General features: G+C 42.6%; 2 protein-coding genes across 2 annotated transcripts in view; both read left to right on the forward strand.

Annotated features, from left to right (window-relative positions):
- The first annotated feature begins 337 nt into the window (after positions 1-337).
- LOC125776722 (SAFB-like transcription modulator) overlaps positions 338-25574 on the forward strand; it is an 89263-nt gene continuing 64026 nt past the window's right edge. The window contains exon 1 of the mRNA XM_049450270.1: positions 338-962. Within this exon, the coding sequence (XP_049306227.1) occupies positions 789-962 (174 nt within the window). The 5' untranslated portion in view covers positions 338-788. The remainder of the gene's footprint in view (positions 963-25574) is intronic.
- LOC105224167 (transcription elongation factor 1 homolog) overlaps positions 12049-25574 on the forward strand; it is a 31456-nt gene continuing 17930 nt past the window's right edge. Inside the window, exon 1 of the mRNA XM_049450333.1 lies at positions 12049-12207. Within this exon, the coding sequence (XP_049306290.1) occupies positions 12092-12207 (116 nt within the window). The 5' untranslated portion in view covers positions 12049-12091. The remainder of the gene's footprint in view (positions 12208-25574) is intronic.

Here is a 25574-nt window from a genome sequence, read left to right on the forward strand (position 1 = left end):
GGGTGCAAGCCACTGTACCTTGCCACTACCACCCTCTGGTGGAATGGCGCCTGATGGTTGATAGAATCTCCTGATTCTTGGCCACAATCCCCCAAGCGCACCATTATCGCCCCAGAAGGTCGAAAATTCGCCACCTTTCACATATTGTTGGATGATACCGACATCCTTGAACGATTTTCATCGTTTCCAAGAGCTCTCAGAGTAGTTGCTTATATGTTCAAATTTATAGAACAACTCAAAAGCAAAGTTAAGGGATCACATAATTTCCCATGCAACACAGTGACGCACCTAGAGTTACAAAAGGCAAAGGTCGCAATAATAACTTATTGTTACAAAAACTTTAGGTATATGGAATAGCATTTGTCTTGTTGTAGACATCTGGCGCCACGGCTGTCTGCTTGTCGAAACAATAGACATCTGGCGCCGCACTGTCTGCTTGTCTAGGTAAACAATTGCTAAGTCTGGCGCCGCGACTGTCTGCTTGCGTCTGGCGCCGTATAGCCGTATGTTCTGGTAATTTCCAGACGCAATATTCTAGAAGGACACGTCGGCATCAGCGAGAAGTGCGTGGCTATATAAGCCGTGGCAGCGCCAACGTAATCAATCAGTGCTAAGAGTAAACTGCTATAGTGTAGACGAGTTGTGAAATAAAGAGTTGTTGAATTAAATTAAACAGTGTTGATTTTATTTGTCAATCCAGAGATACGAACCTAACAAAGTAAACTAGCAAGATTAAATTCGTAACAATTGGTGTCAGAAGTGGGATTGTCAAATAATCCAAATTCAAGATGGTTAAATTCGGAGAATTGAGAATTCAGCAATTAAAAAAAGAACTGGAGGAGCGTAATTTGCCGATAAGCGGGCAAAAGGCGGATCTGCAGGCACGATTACGTGAAGCAATGGAAGCGGATGGAATTAATGTGGACGAGTTCGAATTTGTTGGGCCAGAAACTTCTACAAAGGTAGAAGAAAAAGTAGAAGAACAACGAACATCATCGAGTGTGGACATGAACATGCTGTTAGTGGCTATACAGAAAATAGCTGAAAATACAGAAAATGCAGTGCAAACAGGAAATCGTCTGGCACAGCAAATAGCTGAAAATGCAGAAAAGGCAGTGCAAACAGAAAATCGTCTGGCACAGCAAATAGCCGAGAATGTAGTGCAAACAGAAAATCGTCTGGCACAGCAAATAGCCGAGAATGTAGTGCAAACAGAAAATCGTCTGGCACAGCAAATAACGCAAATAGTTGAAAATACATCACAGTGAAGTCTCGCCTTACACAACAAATGACTGAAAATAATACGCAGTTAGAAAAGCGTTTGGTACAACAGATTACAGAAAATAATACACAAGTGCAAGAGAAATTTTCAAAATTTGAAGACGAATTAAGCACAATAAAAAATGACGAAGAAAATTTAAGATCAGAATTTCTTCAACTGAGTAATCGTATGCGAGAACTGCAACTGCATGGTCCTGCACTATCAACAAATAATCCAAGACTGAAGGCACCCACATTCGATGGAAGTATTCCATTTCAAATTTTCAAACTTCAGTTTGAAAAGACAGCAGTGGCCAATAACTGGAATGCAGTGGACAAAGTGCCGTCCTTGTTTGTATCATTGAAAGGACCTGCGGCAGAAATCCTTCAGACTATTCCAGACTGTGAACGGGACAACTATGAGGCATTGATGAGTGCGATAGAAAGACGATATGGTAGTGAGCACCGGAAACAAATATACCAGATCGAACTGCAAAATAGGGGTCAGAAGATGAACGAGTCATTGCAAGAGTTCGCAACTGAAATAGAACGACTGGCTCATTTGGCAAATGCAGATGCACCTGTGGATTACATTGAGAGGGTAAAAATTCAATGTTTCATAAATGGAATTCGTGATGTGGACACCAAACGCGCCACATATGCCTTGCCAAAAAGAACGTTTGCTGAAACGGTTTCGCACGCCCTCACACAGGAAACAGCTTCCCTACTAAGTAAACCAGCACACAAAGTACAAAGGGTTGAAATGGAACAACCGGCGCTGATGGAAGAAATGTTGAAGACTCTGAAGGCAATTGCTGCACCGCGAGTAAATACAACAGGCAGATGTTTCAACTGTGGAAAAGCGGGTCACTTTGCCCGGAATTGCAACATAAAAGTAAACCCATCAAAACGGAAACAACCAACAGATAACGAGGACGGAGCATCCACATCTCACAAGTCGTTAAACTAAAACGGAACAGTTCAAAAGGGGCGTGAGCTGGTTCCCACAACTATTTGCCCGCCATCTCGATATCACAAATAGGCCGCCATGACAACAATCTTACTATCAACGGTATCGTAAATGGACGACTGTCAACGCTTACTTTGGATACTGGTGACACACATTCAATTATCCGACCGGATGTGGTAAGAGGAACGGTTGAACCATTAGTCGGTTGCAAGCTTCGAACGGCCACCGGGGAGGAAGCAGCTGTCGCGGGAAAAGTGTTTTGCAAAGTGATGATTGGTACCCTGGAAGTTAATCACACCTTCATCGTAGCAGAAATCACGGATGAAATTATAATGGGAGTAGATTTCATGATTGATCACGGGGTTACTTTGGATTTAAACAAGCAAATGCTGTTTTGCCAGAACATGGAGATGCCTATAAACACCGGATATGTGACCAACGTTGAAAGTAAGAGGGTGATTGTTGATGATAATCAGAGTATTCCACCAAAATCTGAGGCGATTGTATGGGCCAAAGTGAATGGAGGAGGTGGGACTGAAGAGTTGTGGATTGTGGAACCAACAAAAATAGATACACCCATATTGGTAGGAAGAACGCTTGTGAAAACTAGAGAAGATGCCACCATTCCGGTCAGAGTAGTGAATGAATTCAACACGCCTATAAGTCTGAAGAAAGGAGCAGTAATTGGACAGTGCCAGAATATAAGTGCAATAGCACGATGCGAACGGTCACAACAGAAACCTACTATTGAGCCACAGCAGATAAGTCCTACACTCCTAAATAATTTGCTGAACGAACTGCATGGAAATGAAAAATTAAAAGCAGAAAAACTATTAGAAAAATACGCATCCATATTTGCAAACGAAGGAAACACAGGAAGAACCGGCATTGTCAAACATCGCATAAATACTGGGGACGCTAAACCAATCCGACAAGCTCCGCGTAGGGTTCCACTAGCAAAACGTGAGGATGCTAACAAAATTATTGAAGACATGCACAAAAACGGTGTAATCGAACCTTCAATAAGTCCATGGAGCTCACCTATCGTCTTAGTTAAAAAGAAAGATGGTAGCACCCGTTTCTGCGTAGATTATAGGAAGTTGAATGATGTCACAAAGAAAGACAGTTATCCTCTACCAAGAATCGACGATACATTAGACACCTTGTCTGGAGCGAAATGGTTTTCTACATTAGATCTACAAAGTGGATATTGGCAAGTCGAGATTGATGAATGTGACCGTGAAAAGACCGCATTCAGTATGGGCGACGGGTTATGGGAATTCTCTGTGATGCCATTTGGGTTATGTAATGCGCCTGCAACGTTCGAGCGACTGATGGAACATGTGTTAAAAGGACTCAACTGGAAGACATGTTTGGTGTATCTTGATGACATTATCATTATGGGAAAAAGTTTCGATGATCATCTGAAAAATCTAGAGGAAGTCTTTCAGCGAATAGCATCAGCCGGATTACGCTTGAATCCCAAAAAGTGTTCATTATGGAAGAAGCAGGTCACATATCTCGGACATAAAGTGTCAACTGAGGGGATTCACACCGAGGAAGGAAAAATAAAAGCAGTCAAAGATTGGCCTCGACCCACCAACATACATGAACTCCGCAGCTTCCTTGGCTTATGCACGTATTACCGCCGTTTTGTACCTGGATTTGCGAACGTGGCTAGAAGTTTACATGATTTAACAAAGAAGAATCGCCCGTTCGTATGGCAGTTGGAACAAGAAAAAGCGTTTGAGCAGCTTAAAGAACTACTTTGTACGGCGCCGATGTTAGCTTATCCAATACCTGGAAAGAAATTCATCCTGGATACAGATGCGAGCGCTTATGGAATTGGAGGTGTCCTGTCTCAGCTCATCGACGGACAAGAAAGAGTAATTGGGTATTACAGCAGAGTGCTCGGGAAACCAGAGAAAAACTACTGTGTGACGCGAAAAGAACTACTAGCTGTGGTGGAATGTGTAAAACATTTCCACAAGTATTTGTATGGACAACAATTCTTGCTGAGGACTGATCATGCAGCATTAAAATGGTTATTACAGTTTAAGAATCCGGAAGGCCAAATTGCACGATGGATCGAAAGATTACAGAATTACGATTTCGAAACAGAACACCGAAAGGGGATTCACCACAAAAATGCGGATGCATTATCACGTCGCCCTTGTCCACTGGAATGTAAACATTGCTCCAAATCAGAAGGAAAAGAAGGTATAATCGACGTGCGATTATTGAATATAGAACCTGAAGATGATTGGACTCCTCACCGCATCAGAATCAATCAGCTGGAGGACCCTGATCTTGCAAAGCTGATAATAGCCAAAGAAAATGGGGTACGACCACCAAAGGAACAAATAAGTAGCGAGAGTCCAACTGCAAAAGCATATTGGGCCCAATGGAACAGCATAAACCTCGTTAATGGATACCTTCATCGTACCTGGGAAAGTGAAGATGGCAAACAGTCTCGTCTGTTGACCATAGTACCGAAGTCTATGATCCCGAAAGTGTTGAAAGAATATCACAATGGACCTAGTGGAGGGCACCTTGGAATTACAAAAACTATAGAGAAGATTAAACAACGGTTCTACTGGATCGGTTGTCGAGATTCCATAGCAGAATGGATAAGTAATTGCGTAGAGTGCATGGCAGCTAAAGGTCCTAAAGCCAAAAGTCGCGGTAGGCTACAACAGTACAACGTGGGATCACCATTTGAACGAGTCGCAATGGATGTTGCAGGTCCGTTCCCAACCAGTACGGCCGGTAACAAATATCTACTGGTTGTCATGGACTATTTCAGTAAATGGCCAGAAGTATATGCCTTACCAAACCAGGAAGCGAAGACCGTAGCCGAAGCGTTTGTAGAAAATTGGATAACAGGGTTCGGAGTGCCCGTCGAACTACACTCAGATCAAGGCAGGAATTTCGAATCTTCCATTTTCCAAGAAGTCTGTACATTATTGGGCATCCACAAGACACGGACAACAGCGTTACACCCACAATCAGATGGGATGGTAGAGAGATTCAACCGAACGCTCGAAGAACATCTGCGGAAAATCGTTGATAAAGATCAACGGAATTGGGACAAGTGCATCCAGATGTTCCTGCTGGCGTATCGTTCAGCGAAGCACGAGACAACTGGTTACACGCCAGCAAAGATTATTTTCGGATCTGATCTGCGACTCCCTGCTGATCTTAAGTTTGGAACGAATCCTACAGCTGTAAGAAATGATGGAGATTATTGTTCTGCCTTAAAGGAAGAAATGAATGAATTGCATCTAATGGTAAGACAGCATACGCATCTGATGAGCAATAAGATGAAGGACCGGTTCGATCAAGCGGCAAATTCAAAAGGTTTCGAAGAAGGTGATCTGGTCCTGTTGTACAATCCACTTCGAAAGAAAGGTTTGTCCCCGAAACTGCAGACAGCCTGGGAAGGACCCTATATGGTGATGAAACGACTTAATGACGTGGTATACCGCATACAAAGAAATGGGAAAGCACGATGTAAAATGAAAGTAGTACATTTGGAGAGGCTCGCCCCATTTGGTTCAAGAGGATTTGTGCCTAATCGGGACGATTAGGCTTTAGTGGAGGGCAGTGTTACAAAAACTTTAGGTATATGGAATAGCATTTGTCTTGTTGTAGACATCTGGCGCCACGGCTGTCTGCTTGTCGAAACAATAGACATCTGGCGCCGCACTGTCTGCTTGTCTAGGTAAACAATTGCTAAGTCTGGCGCCGCGACTGTCTGCTTGCGTCTGGCGCCGTATAGCCGTATGTTCTGGTAATTTCCAGACGCAATATTCTAGAAGGACACGTCGGCATCAGCGAGAAGTGCGTGGCTATATAAGCCGTGGCAGCGCCAACGTAATCAATCAGTGCTAAGAGTAAACTGCTATAGTGTAGACGAGTTGTGAAATAAAGAGTTGTTGAATTAAATTAAACAGTGTTGATTTTATTTGTCAATCCAGAGATACGAACCTAACAAAGTAAACTAGCAAGATTAAATTCGTAACATTATACACAAGCGCGCTATTTCAGCCGCGATATATCACTACTAAGAGAGTCGAAGCCGAGTGATAAAAAGAGCTCACTCTTAGTCCTAAACCCATTTCTGGACACGAAAGGTCTGCTTCGTGCCAATGGTTGGCTTGCTTTTCTCGCGGCATTTGCTCGCTTCGTCGCTCGACGTGGCTACCCTTCGAAAATTATGAGCGATAATGGCAAAACCATTATTGGAGCTCAACGAGCCACAGAAAAGCAATTTGTGGATTTTTTAAAACAAGTGTCACCCGACATCGTACAAAAGTACGCCCCTCAAGGTATCAATAGGCAATTCATACCCCCAAGCGCTCCTCATATGGGCGGTTTATGGGAATCAGCTGTAAAAAGCTTCAAATCCCATTTCAAACGGGTAGCTGGAAATTATAAATTCAATTACGAAGAGTTCACGACGTTATTAAATCGAATTGAAGCCGTTCTCAATTCACGGCCACTCACAGTACTATCGCAAGACCCCTCAGATTTCACCGCCTTAACTCCAGGGCATTTTCTAAAAGGAGCACCCATCCTGGCCATTCCTGAGCCAGGCGTGGAGTCGCTATCCCTATTAAATCGAAGGGAACGAATTAAAATTCTCCATCATGATTTCAGCCGCCGCTGGAATTACGAGTACATAAAGGATCTCCATAAAAGATACCGTTGGAAGACTCCTGAACAAGCGCCTAATCTTGGAGACTGCGTCCTCATTCATGATGATTGTCTACCCCCTACCGAGTGGCGGCTTGACCGCATAGAAAAGTTACCTTACGGCTCCGACGGTCACATACGATTCGTTGATCTCCGTACGCAAAACGGAACGCTAACCCGACCGCTCGTGAAGCTATGCTTTCTGCCAACTTCCGATGATCGCGAATCCGAAAACCTGAAAAATAAACCGGTATTATCGCTACCCAATAAACGAACCCAATGAAACCAATAAAACACGAGAAAGTACGCAAATAACAACCCGTCAAAATATAACAAACCGCTAAAAATTAATAAACCGTTCGAATTAAGACGCCGTAAAAAATAACCAAGAATCTTAGTCGATCAAAACGACGACACGTTCATGCCACATATGGTGGCACGTCCACCATGTCTGCTTATCTGATAGAAATTTACAATCAATAATCTTCTCTATACAGATCACCATGGATGTAGATACACCAGTCGCAACCAAGCCAACAGCGCGGGCTACCAATGCGCCGCCTACTCCTGCGCCCCGAACTGTGGTGGCAACGACGCCGGCACCTGTACCGGCAACCGCGTCTGCAGCGGTCCTTTAATCCGCACCTCGTGGTGGCACTCGACCACCACTACCCCCATCACGGACCACGGAGACCCTAAGGTGCCCCATCTGTCGGCGCCCCCATCGCCTGCACCATTGTGGCATATTTAGGAGTATGCGACCCGTGCAACGGCAGCAAGTTGCCCAGGCCCACGGGCATTGCTTTAACTGCCTGTCACATACCCATGGGACTGCAGCGTGTGAGTCACGAGGGCTGTGCCAAATATGACACAGGCCGCATCACACGCTGCTACATCGCAACGCGGCACGCGAAGCGAATCGGCCACCCATCCAGCGCGGCCGCATACCCCGCTTCCAATCCGCAGCTCGTGGCGCGCCCCAGCGAAGCGGAACCTCGTTGCGGCGTCGACAGGCTGGAAAACCACCTCGTCGGTCTACGGGGCTGAGCAGCGTTGTGGCACACATACACACTATATTCAACACGTCATCTTTCATCCCACACACACGATATTCAACACGTCATCTTTCATCCCACACACATCAACTCATCATCATCTACACCACACCTTTCTCACCACACACGAGGACACCAAACACCATCAACAAAAGGGACTGGCGGACGGCGCCCAGCCTCTTTCTCGATCAATCCGTGCGCCTATACGTAGCTGATACTCGCTAACATTCGATCGCTTAAACCGTGTCAAGGTGAGTGTCGGTAATTTGTTTTTTGAATTTAACCTACATAATTTACTAGTGTCCGCTGACTGATGGTTTGTGAGATATTTGCATTTAAAGTCCAAAAATTGATCTATTCCAAATGCGTGTTTCTCCGATCTTTAATGAATTTTACTAACTTTTATATCCACTAACATTTCATTAATTCGTTTCTACACATTTATTTTATATTAAATAGTTCACAAATTTCAATAACAAAGGGGTTGAATTGTTACCTTATGTACAAATTTTACAAAAAAAAAAAATAAATAAATAAATAATAGAGATAAAGAAAACAAATAATGCAGATTAATGGCAGGAAATAAATAACACATTATTATTTTTTCGCATAGAACTCCTTTCTGCATTGGCGGTATTCGGTGCTGGTTGTAACAACACCTGGGCGTCCACATTACTTTCGCGTTGAAGTCTTTGTGCGTTGGCGATCAATAATGAACTTTATATTGACGGTGTTTTTAGCTCAACAAAGATTTTTGTCTACCTTACCGCTGGTGGGGGGATTTCAAAAAAGTCTTTCGTCAAGTGAGAATATATTCATTCTGATTTTATTCCGTATTTTTCTTGTTTATATACAAATTTTAAAACTATCTTATACTATGTTCAGACCGAAAATTTCAAAGATTAGATTACATTTAAGCATTTCATAATCCAACAGTGTTCTCACTGCCGTTAGAAAGATCAAAGAACAGCTGTTATTGTCATTCATGAATTCACATCGCTTAATATTTATCAAAAGAAAAGATTGTCATCTTTCATCCCACACACACGATATTCAACACGTCATCTTTCATCCCACACACATCAACTCATCATCATCTACACCACACCTTTCTCACCACACACGAGGACACCAAACACCATCAACAAAAGGGACTGGCGGACGGCGCCCAGCCTCTTTCTCGATCAATCCGTGCGCCTATACGTAGCTGATACTCGCTAACATTCGATCGCTTAAACCGTGTCAAGGTGAGTGTCGGTAATTTGTTTTTTGAATTTAACCTACATAATTTACTAGTGTCCGCTGACTGATGGTTTGTGAGATATTTGCATTTAAAGTCCAAAAATTGATCTATTCCAAATGCGTGTTTCTCCGATCTTTAATGAATTTTACTAACTTTTATATCCACTAACATTTCATTAATTCGTTTCTACACATTTATTTTATATTAAATAGTTCACAAATTTCAATAACAAAAGGGTTGAATTGTTACCTTATGTACAAATTTTACAAAAAAAAAAAAATAAATAAATAAATAATAGAGATAAAGAAAACAAATAATGCAGATTAATGGCAGGAAATAAATAACACATTATTATTTTTTCGCATAGAACTCCTTTCTGCATTGGCGGTATTCGGTGCTGGTTGTAACAACACCTAGGCGTCCACATTACTTTCGCGTTGAAGTCTTTGTGCGTTGGCGATCAATAATGAACTTTATATTGACGGTGTTTTTAACTCAACAAAGATTTTTGTCTACCTTACCGCTGGTGGGGGGATTTCAAAAAAGTCTTTCGTCAAGTGAGAATATATTCATTCCGATTTTATTCCGTATTTTTCTTGTTTATATACAAATTTTAAAACTATCTTATACTATGTTCAGACCGAAAATTTCAAAGATTAGATTACATTTAAGCATTTCATAATCCAACAGTGTTCTCACTGCCGTTAGAAAGATCAAAAAACAGCTGTTATTGTCATTCATGAATTCACATCGCTTAATATTTATCAAAAGAAAAGATTGTCATATAGTATTTTGAAATAAAAGCAGTCTTTTTTTAATATTTTCCATATAATAGAAATAATGGATGCATTTTTTCATTTGCTTGGTTTATTTTCAGGTGAAATTAAATTCATTGCTTTAAAAAAAATTTGTTTGTTTACATTTTTTTCCCTTTGTAGTGTCTAAATCAGCTGTGATAATGTAACAGTTTTCCAGTGCTGACTAGTATTTTTCCAGTGCTGACAAGTATATCGCGCAAAATCAGAGTCGCACGGACAGATTTAGTGTGGATCAGTTTCAAATCATTTCAATGTATTGATTTGAAACTGTCAATTTTGTATGGCGAAATCTTGATAAATTTTTAAGATTAGTGGGATAATCCATTCAACAGCCGAAATCGTGTGATTAAGTGTCGGTCTGAACATAGTATTAAATAACTAAATATATGTGTATGTGTGTGTGTTTGTATCTATTGCAGCATATTGTTTATTGCTGGTTGACATGGGGTTATTTTCAAGAGTACAATTTAATACATGTGTGTGTGTGTGTTTAAGGTTATCTCTTCTGTAAATTTATGATTTGTGTCCCATGCATTTTTATTACTTATTATTAGATGTGCATTGCTTGTAAATGCATTATGTATATATGTATGTATGTATGTATATTAATATATAAATAGATATTTCTATTTAGTAGAATTTCGGCTTTGCTGATAAGTAAGCATGTTCAATGATATTTGAACAGACGGTATAATCTTTCTTTTTTACTTCTTTTTATTAGAATACAAAATATGCTAACACAATATTTTTGCTTATTTTAAACCATTTTCTTATTGTTGAAATAAATGGATTTCAACTAATGTTAAATACGGAATTAAAGTTATTTTGGCACCACTTATTACAAATCAAATGTGCAGAACCGACTTCGTGAAGTGTTAGTGGCTATAACAGTAAAAATATAAGTGTAAAATTGAAAAACACGTATTTTGAATCGTTGAATATTTATGGCCTGTATTTAGGGTATATTATTTCTTTACATTTTTCTTTTTAGTTTGTAAAATAGTTTAGTATAATAATACTGATTATTTGACAGTTTGTAATTCATTTGTTATTCTTAAATACTCATAATTCAAAAATAATTTAAATGTATATTAAAAGCTATTTTTGCACTATATTATATAAAATAAATGTGTAAAAATGAATAAGTGTTGTGTCAGTGTATATAAAATTCAAAAATATAAGTGCAAAATTAATTTTATATATAGAAAATATGTAATTAAAATATTGCAAATTTTCAAATTTAAACGCGAATATCTCGAAAACTATAAGCGTCCTGCGGCTATAACCATGGGGAAACTTTAGCATACCATCCCACGATTTCAGGGTTAAAAGTGGTTTGGTTGGATGCTCCAGATTAAGAAAAAGAAATTGCCGTCGCAAACTTATAGTTTTCGAGACACTTGCATTTAAAGTTGAAAATTTCGCAAATTTAATTCCGCAATTTCTCGATTTATGGTAACTTTTTCTTTCATATTATGCACTTGTTATACATTTACACTTCACTGCAATATTTGTAAATATTAATTTATATTTATTACTTAGATATTTGCTTAAAATAAGCATTTTATTTTTTACACAAATTTCACTACATGCACAATAACATAAGTGTTCCGTGTTGTCAAATAATAAGTGTTACCACATCCCAAATGAGTGAAAACAATAAAAATAAATAAAAAAGCTCAAATGCAAATCCAACACAGGGGTGTGTCAGGTTTTTTTTTTGAGTAAAACTCCTTTTTGCGTTGGCGGCCTTCGGCCGCTCTTCAAAAAAATAGCTCTGGCCGATCCCACACCGGGTTGTGTTAGTTTTTTTTTTTGAGTAAAACTCCTTTTTTCATTGGCGACCATACCCATTTTATTCCCGAAATCCTGGGACGGAAAACTGAAGCCGACCCTATATTTCTTTCCTCCTTTATCATTTGGTAATAAATTTGTCAGGGGTTCGGCATAAAATTGTCAGTGGAGACGCCGCGTTAAGTACAAATTCTTTTGATACATCGATTATTTTTCCCTTGTCATACCTATTTTGTTTATATCTTCAATTAAAATGGGTCGTCGGAAGTCAAAAAGGAAGCCTCCACCGAAGAAGAAAAATATTGAACCTTTGGATCAACAGTTCAATTGCCCATTTTGTAATCATGAAAAGTCATGCGAAGTAAAAATGTAAGTTAATCATCAGTACTTAGGGCTGCGATTTAGAATAGCATCGCCGGATTTCGGTGTTAAAATGGGTATGTACGGACAGAGGAGGTCCTCCAGATCAAGAATATATAAACATATACATAGTTGCCGCTGAATTATGGTTTTTGAGATATTTGCATTTGAAGTTCAAAAAATCTATTGAAAATGCGTGTTCCTCCGATTTATAATGCATTTTACATTTATATTTTATAGTTTTATATCCACTAACACTATACTAATTCGTTTCTAATCATTTATTTTATATTAAATAGGGGTAAAATTTAGAATAGCATCCCCGGTTTTCGGGAGTGAAATGGGTATCACTGGAAAGGTGACGTTCGCCAGATCACGAAAATATATATGGGTTGGGTTTAGTATCGCGCCGGTTAATTTTGGCTCACTGTACCTAACCAAGAGAACCAAATTGAAAATTTTAAACACGCATGTATGCTTAAGTTATCGAATTTTATTTTAAAACATATTTTATAAAAATCGGTTCACAAATTTTTCCAAAAATACACTTTAAAAAATGCTCTTTTTTGCAAATTTCTCAATATATGCTAGTACATTTTCATCTATTGTGCATTGTACTAAACCAATTATGGATACATTTTCACGCACATATATTACTTATGAATTATAAAAACCACTAGTAATGTTTTAAATTACTTTTGATTGTTAATTTCTTTGTAAATCTTTAAAAAAAATACACATTTTTCTGCATTAAGTTCAATAATGCGAAAAACCAAAATGACTGCTTAATTTGAACTGTCAAATTGCCGAGAAAGCACGAACAAAAGGGAATAAATTAAACCCAGTTAGCAATAAATGTATGAAGTAAACGCGAAAAGGAGTTCAATGATAAAATACTGTGGATGGCGTAGCCGGTGTTGGACCGACCAGGGTTATTTTTTTTGAAGCGCGGCCGAAGGCCGCCCACGCAAAAAGGAATTCTATGCGAAAAAAATCTGATACACCCCGGTGCTGGACCGACCAGGGTTATTTTTTTAGAGCGCGGCCGAAGGCCGCCAACGCAGAAAGAAGTACTACACGAAAGTACATCGGTCACCCCGGGTATTCGCTCGACCAGGAGTATTTATTTAGAGCGCGGCCGAAGGCCGCCAACGCAGAAAGGAGTACTACACGAAAGTACATCGGTCACCCCGGGTATTCGCTTGACTAGGGTAATTTTTTTAGAGCGCGGCCGGAGGCCGCCAACGCTAAAAGTAGTGCTACACATTTTGGTTTTCTTTATTTTGATATCTTGTCCATACAAAAATGCTGGCTGGGTTGCATTGGTTTCAGTTTGTATGGAAAAATGAGCAAAAACACTGATTATTGGTCATTTTCAAAGGGCTCCCTACGGGTCTATAGGGGCTCTAGGGGGTTGAGGGGGGGTTTATTAAAAAGTTCGATCCTTCCTCCTTCCAATAAGGTAGCGTGAGGGGGCGTAGGCCCCACCTGTTTTTCTCCATAAACAATACTAAACCGGCGCGATACTAAACATTTCCCCTTTTACATTGATAATTTGTATATCGTATTGTGCATTTGCACAATAAGAAAAGGGTTGCCATGGTTATTTTTTAGAAGCGCGGCCGAAGGTCGCCTACGCAAAAAGGAGTTTAACTCAAAAGAACTGAGCGCGCCCAGGTGTTGGTCCGACCGAGTGTAAAAAGGAGTTCAACGAAAAAAAAATGGGCACACCCGGGTATTGGTCCGACTTAGGGTTATTTTTTTGAAGCGCAGACAAAGGCCCCCAACGCAAAAAGGAGTTCAAAGTAAATGAACCCAGCTGTTGGTCCGACCGAGGGTTAGTTTTTTTAAGCGCGGCCGAAGGCCGCGAATGCAGAAAGGAATTCTATGCGGAAAACTAATGTGTTATATATTTCCTGTAATTGGGGTATTATTTGTTTTCTTTATTTCTTTTGGTTCTTCTGTAAAATATGAACGTAAGTTAGCACTGAATATTAGTTAGAATGCAACTCTTTTGTTGTTGTACGAACAAAAATAAATGTTAAAAAAGTAAATGTTGAATATTTTTGCACTATTTAATATAAAATAAATGATTAGAAACGAATTAGTGTAGTGTTAGTGGATATAAAAGTATAAAATATAAGTGTAAAATGCATTATAAATCGGAGAAACACGCATTTTAAATAGATTTTTTGAGCTTCATATGCAAATATCTCAAAAACCATAATCAGCGACAACTATATGTTTATATATTCTTGATCAGGAGGACCTGCTCTATCGGTACATAACCATTTTAACGCCGTAATCCGGGGATGCTATTCTAAAATTTACTCGTACTTAGTTAATAAGAAAAATTACTGTAATATACTGCACAAGAATCTCCCAAATTCGGTTTAAAATGAGTATGTACGGATAAATAGTGATTATTTGATTAAAAGAAGCATTTTATGTTTTAAACAAACTTTATTAGATACACAATAACAAAAGTGTTCCGTGTTGACGGATAATAAGTGTTGCTATAATTACACATCTATCAAACGGAAAAAAATAATAAAAAAATAGGTTTATACCTCAATTCATTATCCCTTCTCTTGCTGTATCATGAGTAAAAAGCAAAAAAGAGATTTACTCGAAAAAAAACTTGGCACACCCCGGTGTGGGATCGGCCAGAGTTTGCGGCGGCAATAATTATACATATATTTTCTTAATCTGGAGCATCAGCCCTATCCAACCGTACCACTTTTAATCCTGAAATCGTGGGATGGTATACTAAAGTTTCGCTCTTCTTTCAATATTAATTATAATAAAAAATACTTTCCAAAATTTTTCAAGCTATAATTGAGTTGTTAACACTTTTACTTTTACTTACATACACTGCGCGTCATCAGGTTAGCACACCGCTGGTTTTACTGGTTTTGGCTAATTTAATTTAAAACTAAAGAAGCTAAAGCTCTAATTCTTTTAGTGGTTATAAATAAATAAATTTTCCACTAAATAAAACAAAAATTAATGATTCTCTATTTATCATTTTTTTTTTTTAATTTATTTTTCAAATCAACCAAAAAATTAACAATTTCATTTAGGTCATCAGGTTAGCACACATCACTTTTTTTTAATTTTTTTAACCTTTTGAGATGAGAACTTATTTCTAAACTTATATATTAAATAATTTACATATTTTTAAATAGTTTTAATAATGAGTCGATCCTCCCTTGTTGAGAATGATTTCAAAGATGCGGTTTGGAAGCGATTCGTATAACTTCCCAATATAGTTCAAAGAAATAGCTGACCATGCACTTTTAATGCCTTCAATTAATTCCTCTTTGGTGGAATATTGTCTACCGGACTCGTAAACTTTGCGAGCCAGCCACCCCCACACGTTTTCGATTATATTTATGTCCGGTGAGTAAGGCGGCCACTGTAATAAATCGACATTTTGTGCTTCAATCCAAGACTTAATCATCCGGGCAGTGTGGATCGGAGCATTGTCGTGTTGGAAGCGCCATGGTACATTTCCAAACAAACTTTTAAAATGGGGAAAAGCCGTTTCGAGTACGTTTTTATATGTATTTGCATTCATATTCGTGTTTAAAAATTGCAGGTCGCACGTACCATAGTAGGAGATGGCTCCCCACACCATTACTCCGCCCACACGACTATGAAGTCGATCCAAATGATGTTCCTCCTTCCGAAGATCATGGAAGTAATAATTGTATCCATCGGGTCCTTCTAAATTAAATTTCTTTTCATCTGAAAAGACAACATAGTGCCAATCAGACTTCCAGGCCATGTGTTCTCGTGAGAAATTTAGTCGTAATTCCTTTCGTGCATCGTTAAGTGGTGGTTTTTTCTGTACTTTCAGTCTCTTCAAGTGTGAAGCATTCCTTATAACTCTTTGAATAGTAGATAAACTTGCTTTTACGCCAACATTTGTCCTGATCTTTGCGGTCGACTCGTGAGAGTTGGATGCTTCTCTCAAAATCGCTCTCTTATCAATATCGGAAAGCACTTTATTATTACCGCCTTTATTATTTCGACCATATCCCGATTTATTACGTAAGAAATTGTATATAACTTTTCGACTCCTGCCGGTTTTTTTCGATATTTCAGTTATTGAAAGCTTTAACTCTTCAAATGCTTCGATTTTTGCTTTCTCTTCAACCGATAACGCTTTTCCTTTACCCATATTAATGAAAATAGATCACGTGAGCAGTACAAAAAATTTGGTGTCAATAAGTATTCAATTTCCGAAGATAAATGAAAGACAAATTTGCCTGTGCTAACCTGATGATGCAAAAATTGCGTAATTTTCCGATTAAAAATAGAAGAAAATAACAAAAATCAAATAACGGGACATTATTGTCGCATGTTCTCTTTGCAAGTGATGGTGCATACACAGATGAAAGAAATAGAAAACAATAAAGTAGCAGTTAGTTAACAACAACAAAAACAGAAGCAATCATATTCGGTTGATGAAAATGTGCTAACCTGATGACGCAAAGTGTATGTATGTGTATAATATGTGATTTATATTTAATAAACACAAATAAGCGCCTTCGGCAGTGCTCTAAAAAAATAGCCCTAGTCGAGCCAAAGCCGGGGTGACTGAAGCACTTTCGTGTAGTACTCCTTTCTGCGTTGGCGGCCTTCGGCAGCGGTTTAAAGATATTACCCTGATCACCCCGGGTTGACTGAAGTACTTTCGCGTAGTACTCTTTTAAAAAAATAACCCTGATCGAGCCAATATCCGGGATAACCTAAGTATTTTATTAAGTAATATTATTATATAACATTACCTAGTTGTTTAGTAAATTTAAATAAGAAAAAATTCATATGCATGGAAAGATTGTTTATACTCATTTTAATTTGAGATATAATTAATAGACACACTTGTTTTTATTCGAACTAAGATTGATAATAAAGAAAGGAAAGAGGAATTATATCGAAATAGAGAAATTCAGCGAATTGCTCATATTTACTTATTATCATATGGCAGCGCTCCATTTTCTCATAATTGTTAGCACATAAATGATGCTCACTACGAGTGTAAAAAGTAATTTTTAAAATAAAAATTTCTTAGGTAAAAAACCTGCAAAAAGTGAAAAATGTGGATGTATTTAAATGTTTATAGTTTGATTTGGGCCGGTTTTAGTATACCATCCCACGATTTCCGGGTTAAGTGATATGGTTGGATAGATCTGATGCTCCAGATTAAATATATATATTATTATTACCGCCGCAAACTTATAGTTTCGAGATATTTGCACTAAAAGTTGAAAATTTCGCAAATTTTATTTTGCAATATATCGATTTCTAGATATATAGTACTTTAAAAAAATTGTTGTTGCATTGCATAGTAAAATAAGTTTACGCAAATACAACTCTGAGCGCTATGTTTTCGGATCGTTATAAGTTATAACTTTATGAGACTATGTGAAACCCTAATATATAATAATATTATGTAATCTTAATATATAAAATTACGTGTCACGTTGTTTGTTTGTGTAGGGCTCCTAAGTTACTGAACCGATTTAAACAAAGGATGGCCTATATTCGCTCACAGGTAGACATTGGTCTACCGGGAAGTGAGCACGCAGAAGCTCTGTCCTCCGCGCTGGTCGTAAACGTCCCGTCACTTCTTTTGATAGCTAGCTCCGTGCTAGTCTTCCCACTAGCCAGAGCCTTGTGCAGCCGCGCCGCTTCTGGTGTGGAGGAGACCTTTTCACAGAAACTCCTGAAGCAGTCTTGTTTTGCTGACCTAATCTCCTTATTGTATAGGTTTAGGTAGCTCCTGTACTCTTCCCAGACCCCTGTACGTTTTGCCTTGTTGAATAGACTGCGTACCTTCTTCCTGAGGTCTGCAAGCTGCCTTGTCCACCAGGGACAGTTGCGCCTACTGTGGGCACTATTAGGGGGCAGCTACCGTTGTAAGCTTTAGTGATAGTCCCGTTCAGTGCCAACACTCTGCTCTCTATTCCCGGGCCCGTAACCCTATCGTCGGTCTGCCTCTCCCTATTTAATTCATCCTGTAGCTTTTCCCTGAAGGCACCCCAGTTAGTTCTCCGAGGGTTGCGTCTCGGGGGAAGTTGCCTGACCTCCACCTTCAGTGCCATTCCAGGGTTCCATTGAAACCCTCCACCTTGAGACCCATCCATTTTCATGCTCGCTACTGAAGGTGATGTCCAGCACCTCCCTCCTGCTTATGTTATAAAAGTGGGTTCGCAACCCACATTTTCAATCGCTAAGTTACTACCTAATAAATATTCTAATAGAGACTCACTTACAGTCCGTGCTTCCCCATTCCATATGGTGAATGCTGCAAATCATCCAATGAGCACGGGTCGCATGACACCCTGGATTAGGAGGTGGTAGTCCTTGGTTGCCGCAAGCATGCGGCGCCCGACATCCTGTCTGGGCGGTGCTAGTCAGCACCATCCGCACCAGTTGGGGGGGTCGAGTATGCCTTGCGACTAAGCCTCTGCACCGCGACAAGGTGCCTACTATTAGCAGAGGTTTGATTTATTAACTTGCTAAGCAAGTGCAGCCGATTACGCTAAGTGAGTTTTTACAACTGACTTAAAATATTACAAATTTGCGGCGACTACGCCTAAATGCCTGACTTCCCTAAACACTAGCAGTTGCAGCCAGTGACCAAAGCCCTTTGATGTAATTTGATTCCAGAAGTTATTTGTTATTCTAGCAAGCTTGCGGATGCATCGTTGGAAATTAAATCGAATATGCGATCGCTGACCTTGTGTGTTTGTTGATGTTGTTGTAATGCGTTGACTTGTTGACGATGTTATTAGAATTAGAATTAGAATGAAAGTTGAGGAATGCACTGCGACCTTTGGTCTATTGTGCCCTCTCCTGGCTCACATTGACTCACTCAGCCCCAGCCCATGAATAAAATCCAACAACTTGCTGGGTGCTAGTGAGGCAATGTGATCCCTATCCGGACATGTTAGTCCAAGGGCCTTTGTCCTGCGTCTCCAGACTGCTGTGCAGTCGATCAGCAGGTGCTCCGGGGTTTCAGGCTCCCTATCGCAGAACCGGCAACTTGCACTAGAGGATAGGCCCATGCTATGTAGGTGCCTGTTTAGTTTGCAGTGGCCGGTGTACCATGCGACCAGTAACCTGAGCTTGTTCCTTGGGAGGTTTATCACAGTTTTGAACCTTTTCAGGTTGTAACCCCCCATTAGCAGCTTGGCATGTCTCATACCGCGAGTTTGGTGCCAATGCTGCTCCCTGCCCTCTACCTCTTCCTTACGGAGCAGCTCTTTCATGGCGTGGGGACCCACCCCCATGAAGGGTTCGGGTCCTACCACCTTGGTGGAGGCTGCGGAGCGGGCGAGCTCGTCTGCCAGTTCATTACCGGCTATTCCTTTGTGACCAGGCACCCAGATTAGGTGTACCTGGTTCTGTTCTGCAAGGCTATTCAGCCTTTCCCTGCACTCCTGCACTAGTAGCGATTTGATCTCATAAGAAGAGATCGTCTTTAGCGCCGCTTGACTATCGCTGAGGATCGCTATTCGCTCATTACGATAGTTGCGATGGAGGTTAATATCGATACACTGGCTTATTGCGAAAACTTCCGCCTGAAAAATGCTCGGGAACTCTCCCATGGGTATGGAGAGTTTAGTGCGTGGGCCCACAATCCCTGCGCCGATTCCCTCAGACATTTTAGAGCCATCAGTGTACCACCTTAGCGTGCTATTCCTCAGCATCAGTTCGAAGTTGGAATCATCCCATTCGTCTTTACTGCCAAGGGTGACCTTGAATCTTTTCCTGAAGTTGACCGTTTTTGTAATGCTATCCCTCGGGAGGAGGACCAATGGTAAGCAGCCACTTATCATCTCCATCCTCCGGGATGAGATTACTTTGCCAATTCCGCACCCCTCCGCCGTTATTTGCAGAAGTGTGTGCTTGGCTGCCTGACCGATAACCAAATGAAGCGGTGTCAGTTCCAGCAAAGCCTCCAGTGCCGCAGTTGGACAGGTTCGCATTGCACCCGTCATACAGACACAGGCTAAACGCTGTAGCTTCAACAGTCTTGTCTTAACAGAAGTTTGAGACGCTATTGAGGCCCATGCCACCGCCCCATATGTGATTATCGGTCGCACTATCATGGTGTACAACCACCTAACGATCCTTGGCTTACAGCCCCAGGACTTTCCCGCCAGTCGATTGCACACCATCAAAGCCTTCGTCGCCTTGACCACTGTCAGGTTTAAATGTTGTTTCCACCGCAGAGTGGAGTCAAGCATCAAACCCAGGTATTTGACACTACTGGTCATCACTATTTCACTTCCCCCAAGTGAGAGATTCCTAAGACCGGGTAGGGACCTACGTCGCGTAAACGGGACCACGGTCGTCTTGGAGGGGTTGATATTCAATTCAACTCCCCTACACCACCCCTTTGCTAGGTTTAGACCCCTTTGGACCAAGTCACATAGAGTGTCTTCGTATTTGCCTTTGGCCATGATCACAATGTCGTCCGCGTACCCCTGGCAGCGGATCCCATTGTCCGTTAGCAGTGCTAACAGGTCGTCCACAACTAGGCTCCATAGTAGGGGGGATAACACACCACCCTGTGGGCAGCCTCTAGTTGTGCCGAGACGTATCCTTCTATCGCCTACTGTGGTCTCCGCAACCCTGGAGCGCAGTACGGCTTGTATCCATCTGCGCACCGGTGCTGCCACATTCCTTTTCTCCAGTGCCCTGGCTACACTCTTGTGGGACGTATTGTCAAAGGCACCTTCGATATCCAAGAACGCGCAAAGCATCACTTCTCCATGCTCTAGTGAGCTCTCTATCTCAGAGGTCAGCTGGTACAGGGCAGTGCTCGTTGATCTGCCCGCCCTGTAGGCATGTTGAGCCGCATGCAGCGGTGCTCTCCTCAGCGCATTCATCCTTATTTCCTGGTCCACGATCTTCTCCATGGTTTTTAGTAAGAAAGACGTTAGGCTAATTGGCCTGTACGATTTTGCCAATGAATAGTCTTTCCTACCTACCTTGGGTATGAAGATCACCTTCGCTGTCCTCCATATCTCGGGGATGTACGCCAATGCAAGGCTCTCTCTCAACAGCCGCAACAGGTGGGGCAATAGGAGTTGCTCCCCCTGTTGTAACAGCGCCGGGAAGATGCCATCCACCCCCGGAGACTTGAATCTCTCAAACGATGCCATTGCCCACTTGATTGAGTCAGCCGTAAACAGCCGTCTGGCTATACTCCAATCCTCACGGGATGGCCTGTGTTCGGTCATGGGAGGACACTGGTCTTCCCGAACTGTCTCCGGGAAGTGCGCCCGCAGAAGCTCCGTGGCTCTGTCCTCTGCACTGGTCGTGAACGTCCCATCGTTCCTTTTGATTGCTATTTCTACGTCGTTTGTGCCCCTTGCCAGAGCTTTATGCAGCCTAGCTGCTTCTGGCGTAGTGGCGACATTCTCGCAGAATCTCCTGAAGCTGGTCTGCTTTGCAGACCTTATCTCCTTGTTGTATAAAGTAAGATTGCTCCTATATTCAGCCCAGACCCCCGTACGTTTCGCCTTGTTGAACAGGCTTCGTACTTTTTTCCGGAGGTCCGCTAGTTTCCTGGACCACCAGGGGCAGTTACGTCTGTCCCCGGGCACTCTCAGGGGGCAACTACCGTGATAGGCTTTAGTCAAAGACTCATTCAGCTCAGATAGCCTTATCTCCAGACCCAGGCCAGAAGTGCCATCGTCTATCCGCCCCCCCCTACCTAACTCCTCCCTTAGTATATCCCTGAAGGCGCCCCAATTCGCCCTCCGGGGATTACGCCTAGGGGGGAGGGGCCTGACCTCTACCCCTAGCAAGAACCTTACAATTCGGTGGTCCGACAAGGAGGGCTCCGCCGAGACTCTCCATCTCGAGACCAGTCCCCTTGCAGGCTCGTTACTCAGGGTGATGTCCAGCACCTCCCTCCTATTTATAGTTATAAATGTGGGCTCACACCCAACATTTTTTATCACTAAGTTACTACCTACTATGTATTCTAAAAGAGACTCACCCCTTGCGTTGCAGTTGGTGCTGCCCCATTCCAGATGGTGGGCGTTCGCGTCACAGCCTATAATCAAGGGAAGCCCATGTCTGCTACAGTGATCCACAAGCCGTTCCACCACCTCTGGAGGTGCCGTGGATGCTTCCCCTGGGAAGTAGGCTGAAGCCAGGACGAAGTCTTTGCCCTCAAAGTCCCTGGCTTGCACCGCCACCAGATCCTGCGTCAGGAACTCTGAAATACAGAAGAATTCAATGTTATTCCTGACGACTATGCAAGTTCTAGGCCTCTCACTTGAGAGATCCCAGATTACCTTATTTGACTCCGTTTTGAGGCCTTTAACCTCTCTTTTGCGGGTCCAAGGTTCTTGGACCAGCAGTATGCCCAGCTTCTCTACCGTGAACCTGCTCGTTATTACAGCTGAAGCTGCCGCCGCGTGATGCAGGTTCACCTGGGCAATCTCCATATGGACGGCCATCATAATACCGGTTCGAGGAAGGGCTCTCCCTCTTCCCCGCCGGCGATCTCGCCACCATCCAATGGGTCACCTAACCCGTCTAGGAGTTCCTGTGTTGAGGGGAGCTCTGCTCCCTGGTCGCAGTGGTCCTCTGCTGGGACGTTGGTGGTCGTTGCTGGCACTGCCCTCACAGTCCCACTTCCGCCGGGCTGATCCGCCACCTCGTCCACCTGCATCGGCACTGCTTCCGGGGCCGCCAATGGCGCGGCCTGCCTTTCGATGCTCTTGCCTACCTGATTCGCGGGCATTGCTGCTCCTTTGCTCCCGGTGGCTACGGGCCTGTGAGGCCGCATAACCACCGTGCTAAACCTGTAATACAGGCGGAATCCTTCTGCCCGGACGTATTTGTACGACTCGTCGTCTATGTACAGGTTTAGCCTCCATCCCTTCATTCCACCTAGTTCTTCCATCTTGCTGCTCGCGACGCGCCAGATGAAGTGCTAAGCCCCAAGTTCTGGTTCTTCACCAGTCCTAGGGCATACTCGTATGGTCTGTCATCGCTTCTTGGGAGGAACATTGTCATGCTATGCATGACGGGCAAATCCTCCGCCCTCCTCGCGCATAGGACCGGACCCTTCCAGCCTCCCAGCTTTGGTGCAAATTCCCGCAGCCAGTTGGCAGACCTCTCGTCCTTGCATTCCACCTGCAGCATACCTCCCTTAAACTCCACCCCCCAAAAAGGACGCCGCAAAGTTTTGTCCTCTGAAGACCTCGTCCAAGAGGAGGGTCTGGAGCACGGTAAGCTCCTCCGGCTTCAGCGCCTCCGCCGGGTAGTTTTGAGGCAGTACAGCCATGCACATGCCTTTAACGGCATCCGCATACCTGCGCCGCCCCTCCTCCACCCGGTGGGGAGCCGGTCCGGATTGTTGATTACCGGTTGCCTTGTTCTCGTTGCCCCTAGACCTTTTGGAGCTGGGGGGTTCCTGCGGCGTGATTTGGCCGCTGCTCCGCTTTGCTGTTTGGGCATACGTTTCAGAGGGCATTGCCCTACCATCCCCACGCCGTGCGGTCAGTGTAGCACCGACCGGACGGTTACTGGTGCCGCTGCCTTCCGCGCGAGCTGACCTGATGTCGTCACGCTCCTTTGCTGGGGGTGCATTTCTCCCTTTGCCTCTGCTTCTGGCCATAGCCTCCGCCGCTTCAGGAGTCTTCCCCTCTCGCAGGTACCGTAGGTACCACCTCATGATGGCGCCGCTCATTCCCCTCCTTTTTGGGTCATCACACCCTCCGGGTTTGCCAGCTTCTGGGAGAGGGCGTTGCCCACCTCTTCTGTGCCTCCTTTTCCTTCTGCGCGCACCGTCAGGCTCTGCCCGATGTGACTCCCCCGAGTCCGACCCGCTCCGCCTTGCGGCGGGGGTCTTGGCGGTGCTCGTGGCTGCTGCAGCGGCCCCAGGCGTTTTTGGCATGCATGCACAGCTGCATGAGGGCATGTCGTCGCTATCCTCCTTGGCATGCTCCACAAATAGCGCCCGTACCTCCGGCGAGAGAATGTCAAGGAAGTCCACCTTCCGTCTGGCTCCTTGACCCGATCTACCTTCTACTGCGTCAGCTTCCTTCTCGTTGTCCGTGTCCGTTCTCCGTTGTTGTTGCCTTAAATCCGTATTATTGTTGTTTGTTTTGTTTAGTTTGTCCATCTGTGTCTTCCGACCCTAGGCTCAAACAGGGTGAGCCGTCAGGTCTATTATTTAAAATGGGGACTAAGTAGGTCAGCCACGCCAGAGCCCCTTGGCGCGGTAAGGCCACAGTTACACCCCAATTCGGCCCGGTGTTGGGGAGGCTCCGTTATAATACAGCCAGATTTACCTCCTGGCTGCAAACCATCCAATGGGCACGGGTCGCATGACACCCTGGATTAGAAGGTGGTAGCTCTTGGTTAGCGCACGCATGCGGTACCCGACACACTGCCTGGGCGGTGCCTATCGGCACCAGCCACGCAGGTTGGGGGATGCCGAGTATGCCTTGCGCCTAAGCCCCTGCACCGCGGCAAGGTGCCTACCATTCGCAGAGGTGAGTGTTATACAAATCACTTCGATTATTCTTTTGCTGGTGTTGTTGTCATGCGCTTTTGGAATACTTCCTCCTCCATTCTATTTAAAAAAAAAAAAAAACAATTGCAAAATTTTTTTTTTTAATATTGAAATTACTTAACCAACACAACCGATTTGGCATTGTGAGGTTTGCTTTTAGGCATCACAAATTTGTAAGGTAATTGTGCTTTTGAAATCACCTCAGTATACGGAAAACCTCCCAACTCACAAAACCTCACAATAGTGAGGGCGGTGATTTTTGTGAGGGCACGAGAATAGGGCTGTAAATCAGACAATTGGTACATTTTGACCGAGTAGTGACAGCTTAGAAATGGAATATCAAAAAATTTTCGACGGCGTGTTTTTTTCTCTGACGCGAAGAGGAGAGTATCGTGAGCGGAAATAACTCTTATTTTATTAGGGAAAGATAAAATCAAATAAAGAAAAAAATATGGTAAATAGAAAAAAGAATTATTAAACTTTGTAGTAATTATTACAATTTTTCAGAATTGTTTGGCATCGTCGGTGCAAACTCCCCACTACTGTGGAATTGCGTGCCATGCATCCTCGATTACAGTCCAAAGTTCTTGAGAATTTTTGAAATTTTTCTTAGGTGCATCTTAACATCGTTTCATAAATTTTCAATGTATCCGAACTTTGCTCTGGACAGCTCAGGACGTCAATATTCTCGGTAGTGAGACAATTCTTCACCTTTTTGGCTGTATTAGCATTGTCATGCATAAAAATTAAATTCAGAGGCATCGAATCTAACTCGAATATTCCCATAATATTTTTGAAAATGTTAAAAGTATGAAAA

The sequence above is a fragment of the Bactrocera dorsalis genome, chromosome 2 (genome assembly GCF_023373825.1).
Source record: "Bactrocera dorsalis isolate Fly_Bdor chromosome 2, ASM2337382v1, whole genome shotgun sequence".
Classification (NCBI taxonomy): Eukaryota; Metazoa; Arthropoda; class Insecta; order Diptera; family Tephritidae; genus Bactrocera; species Bactrocera dorsalis.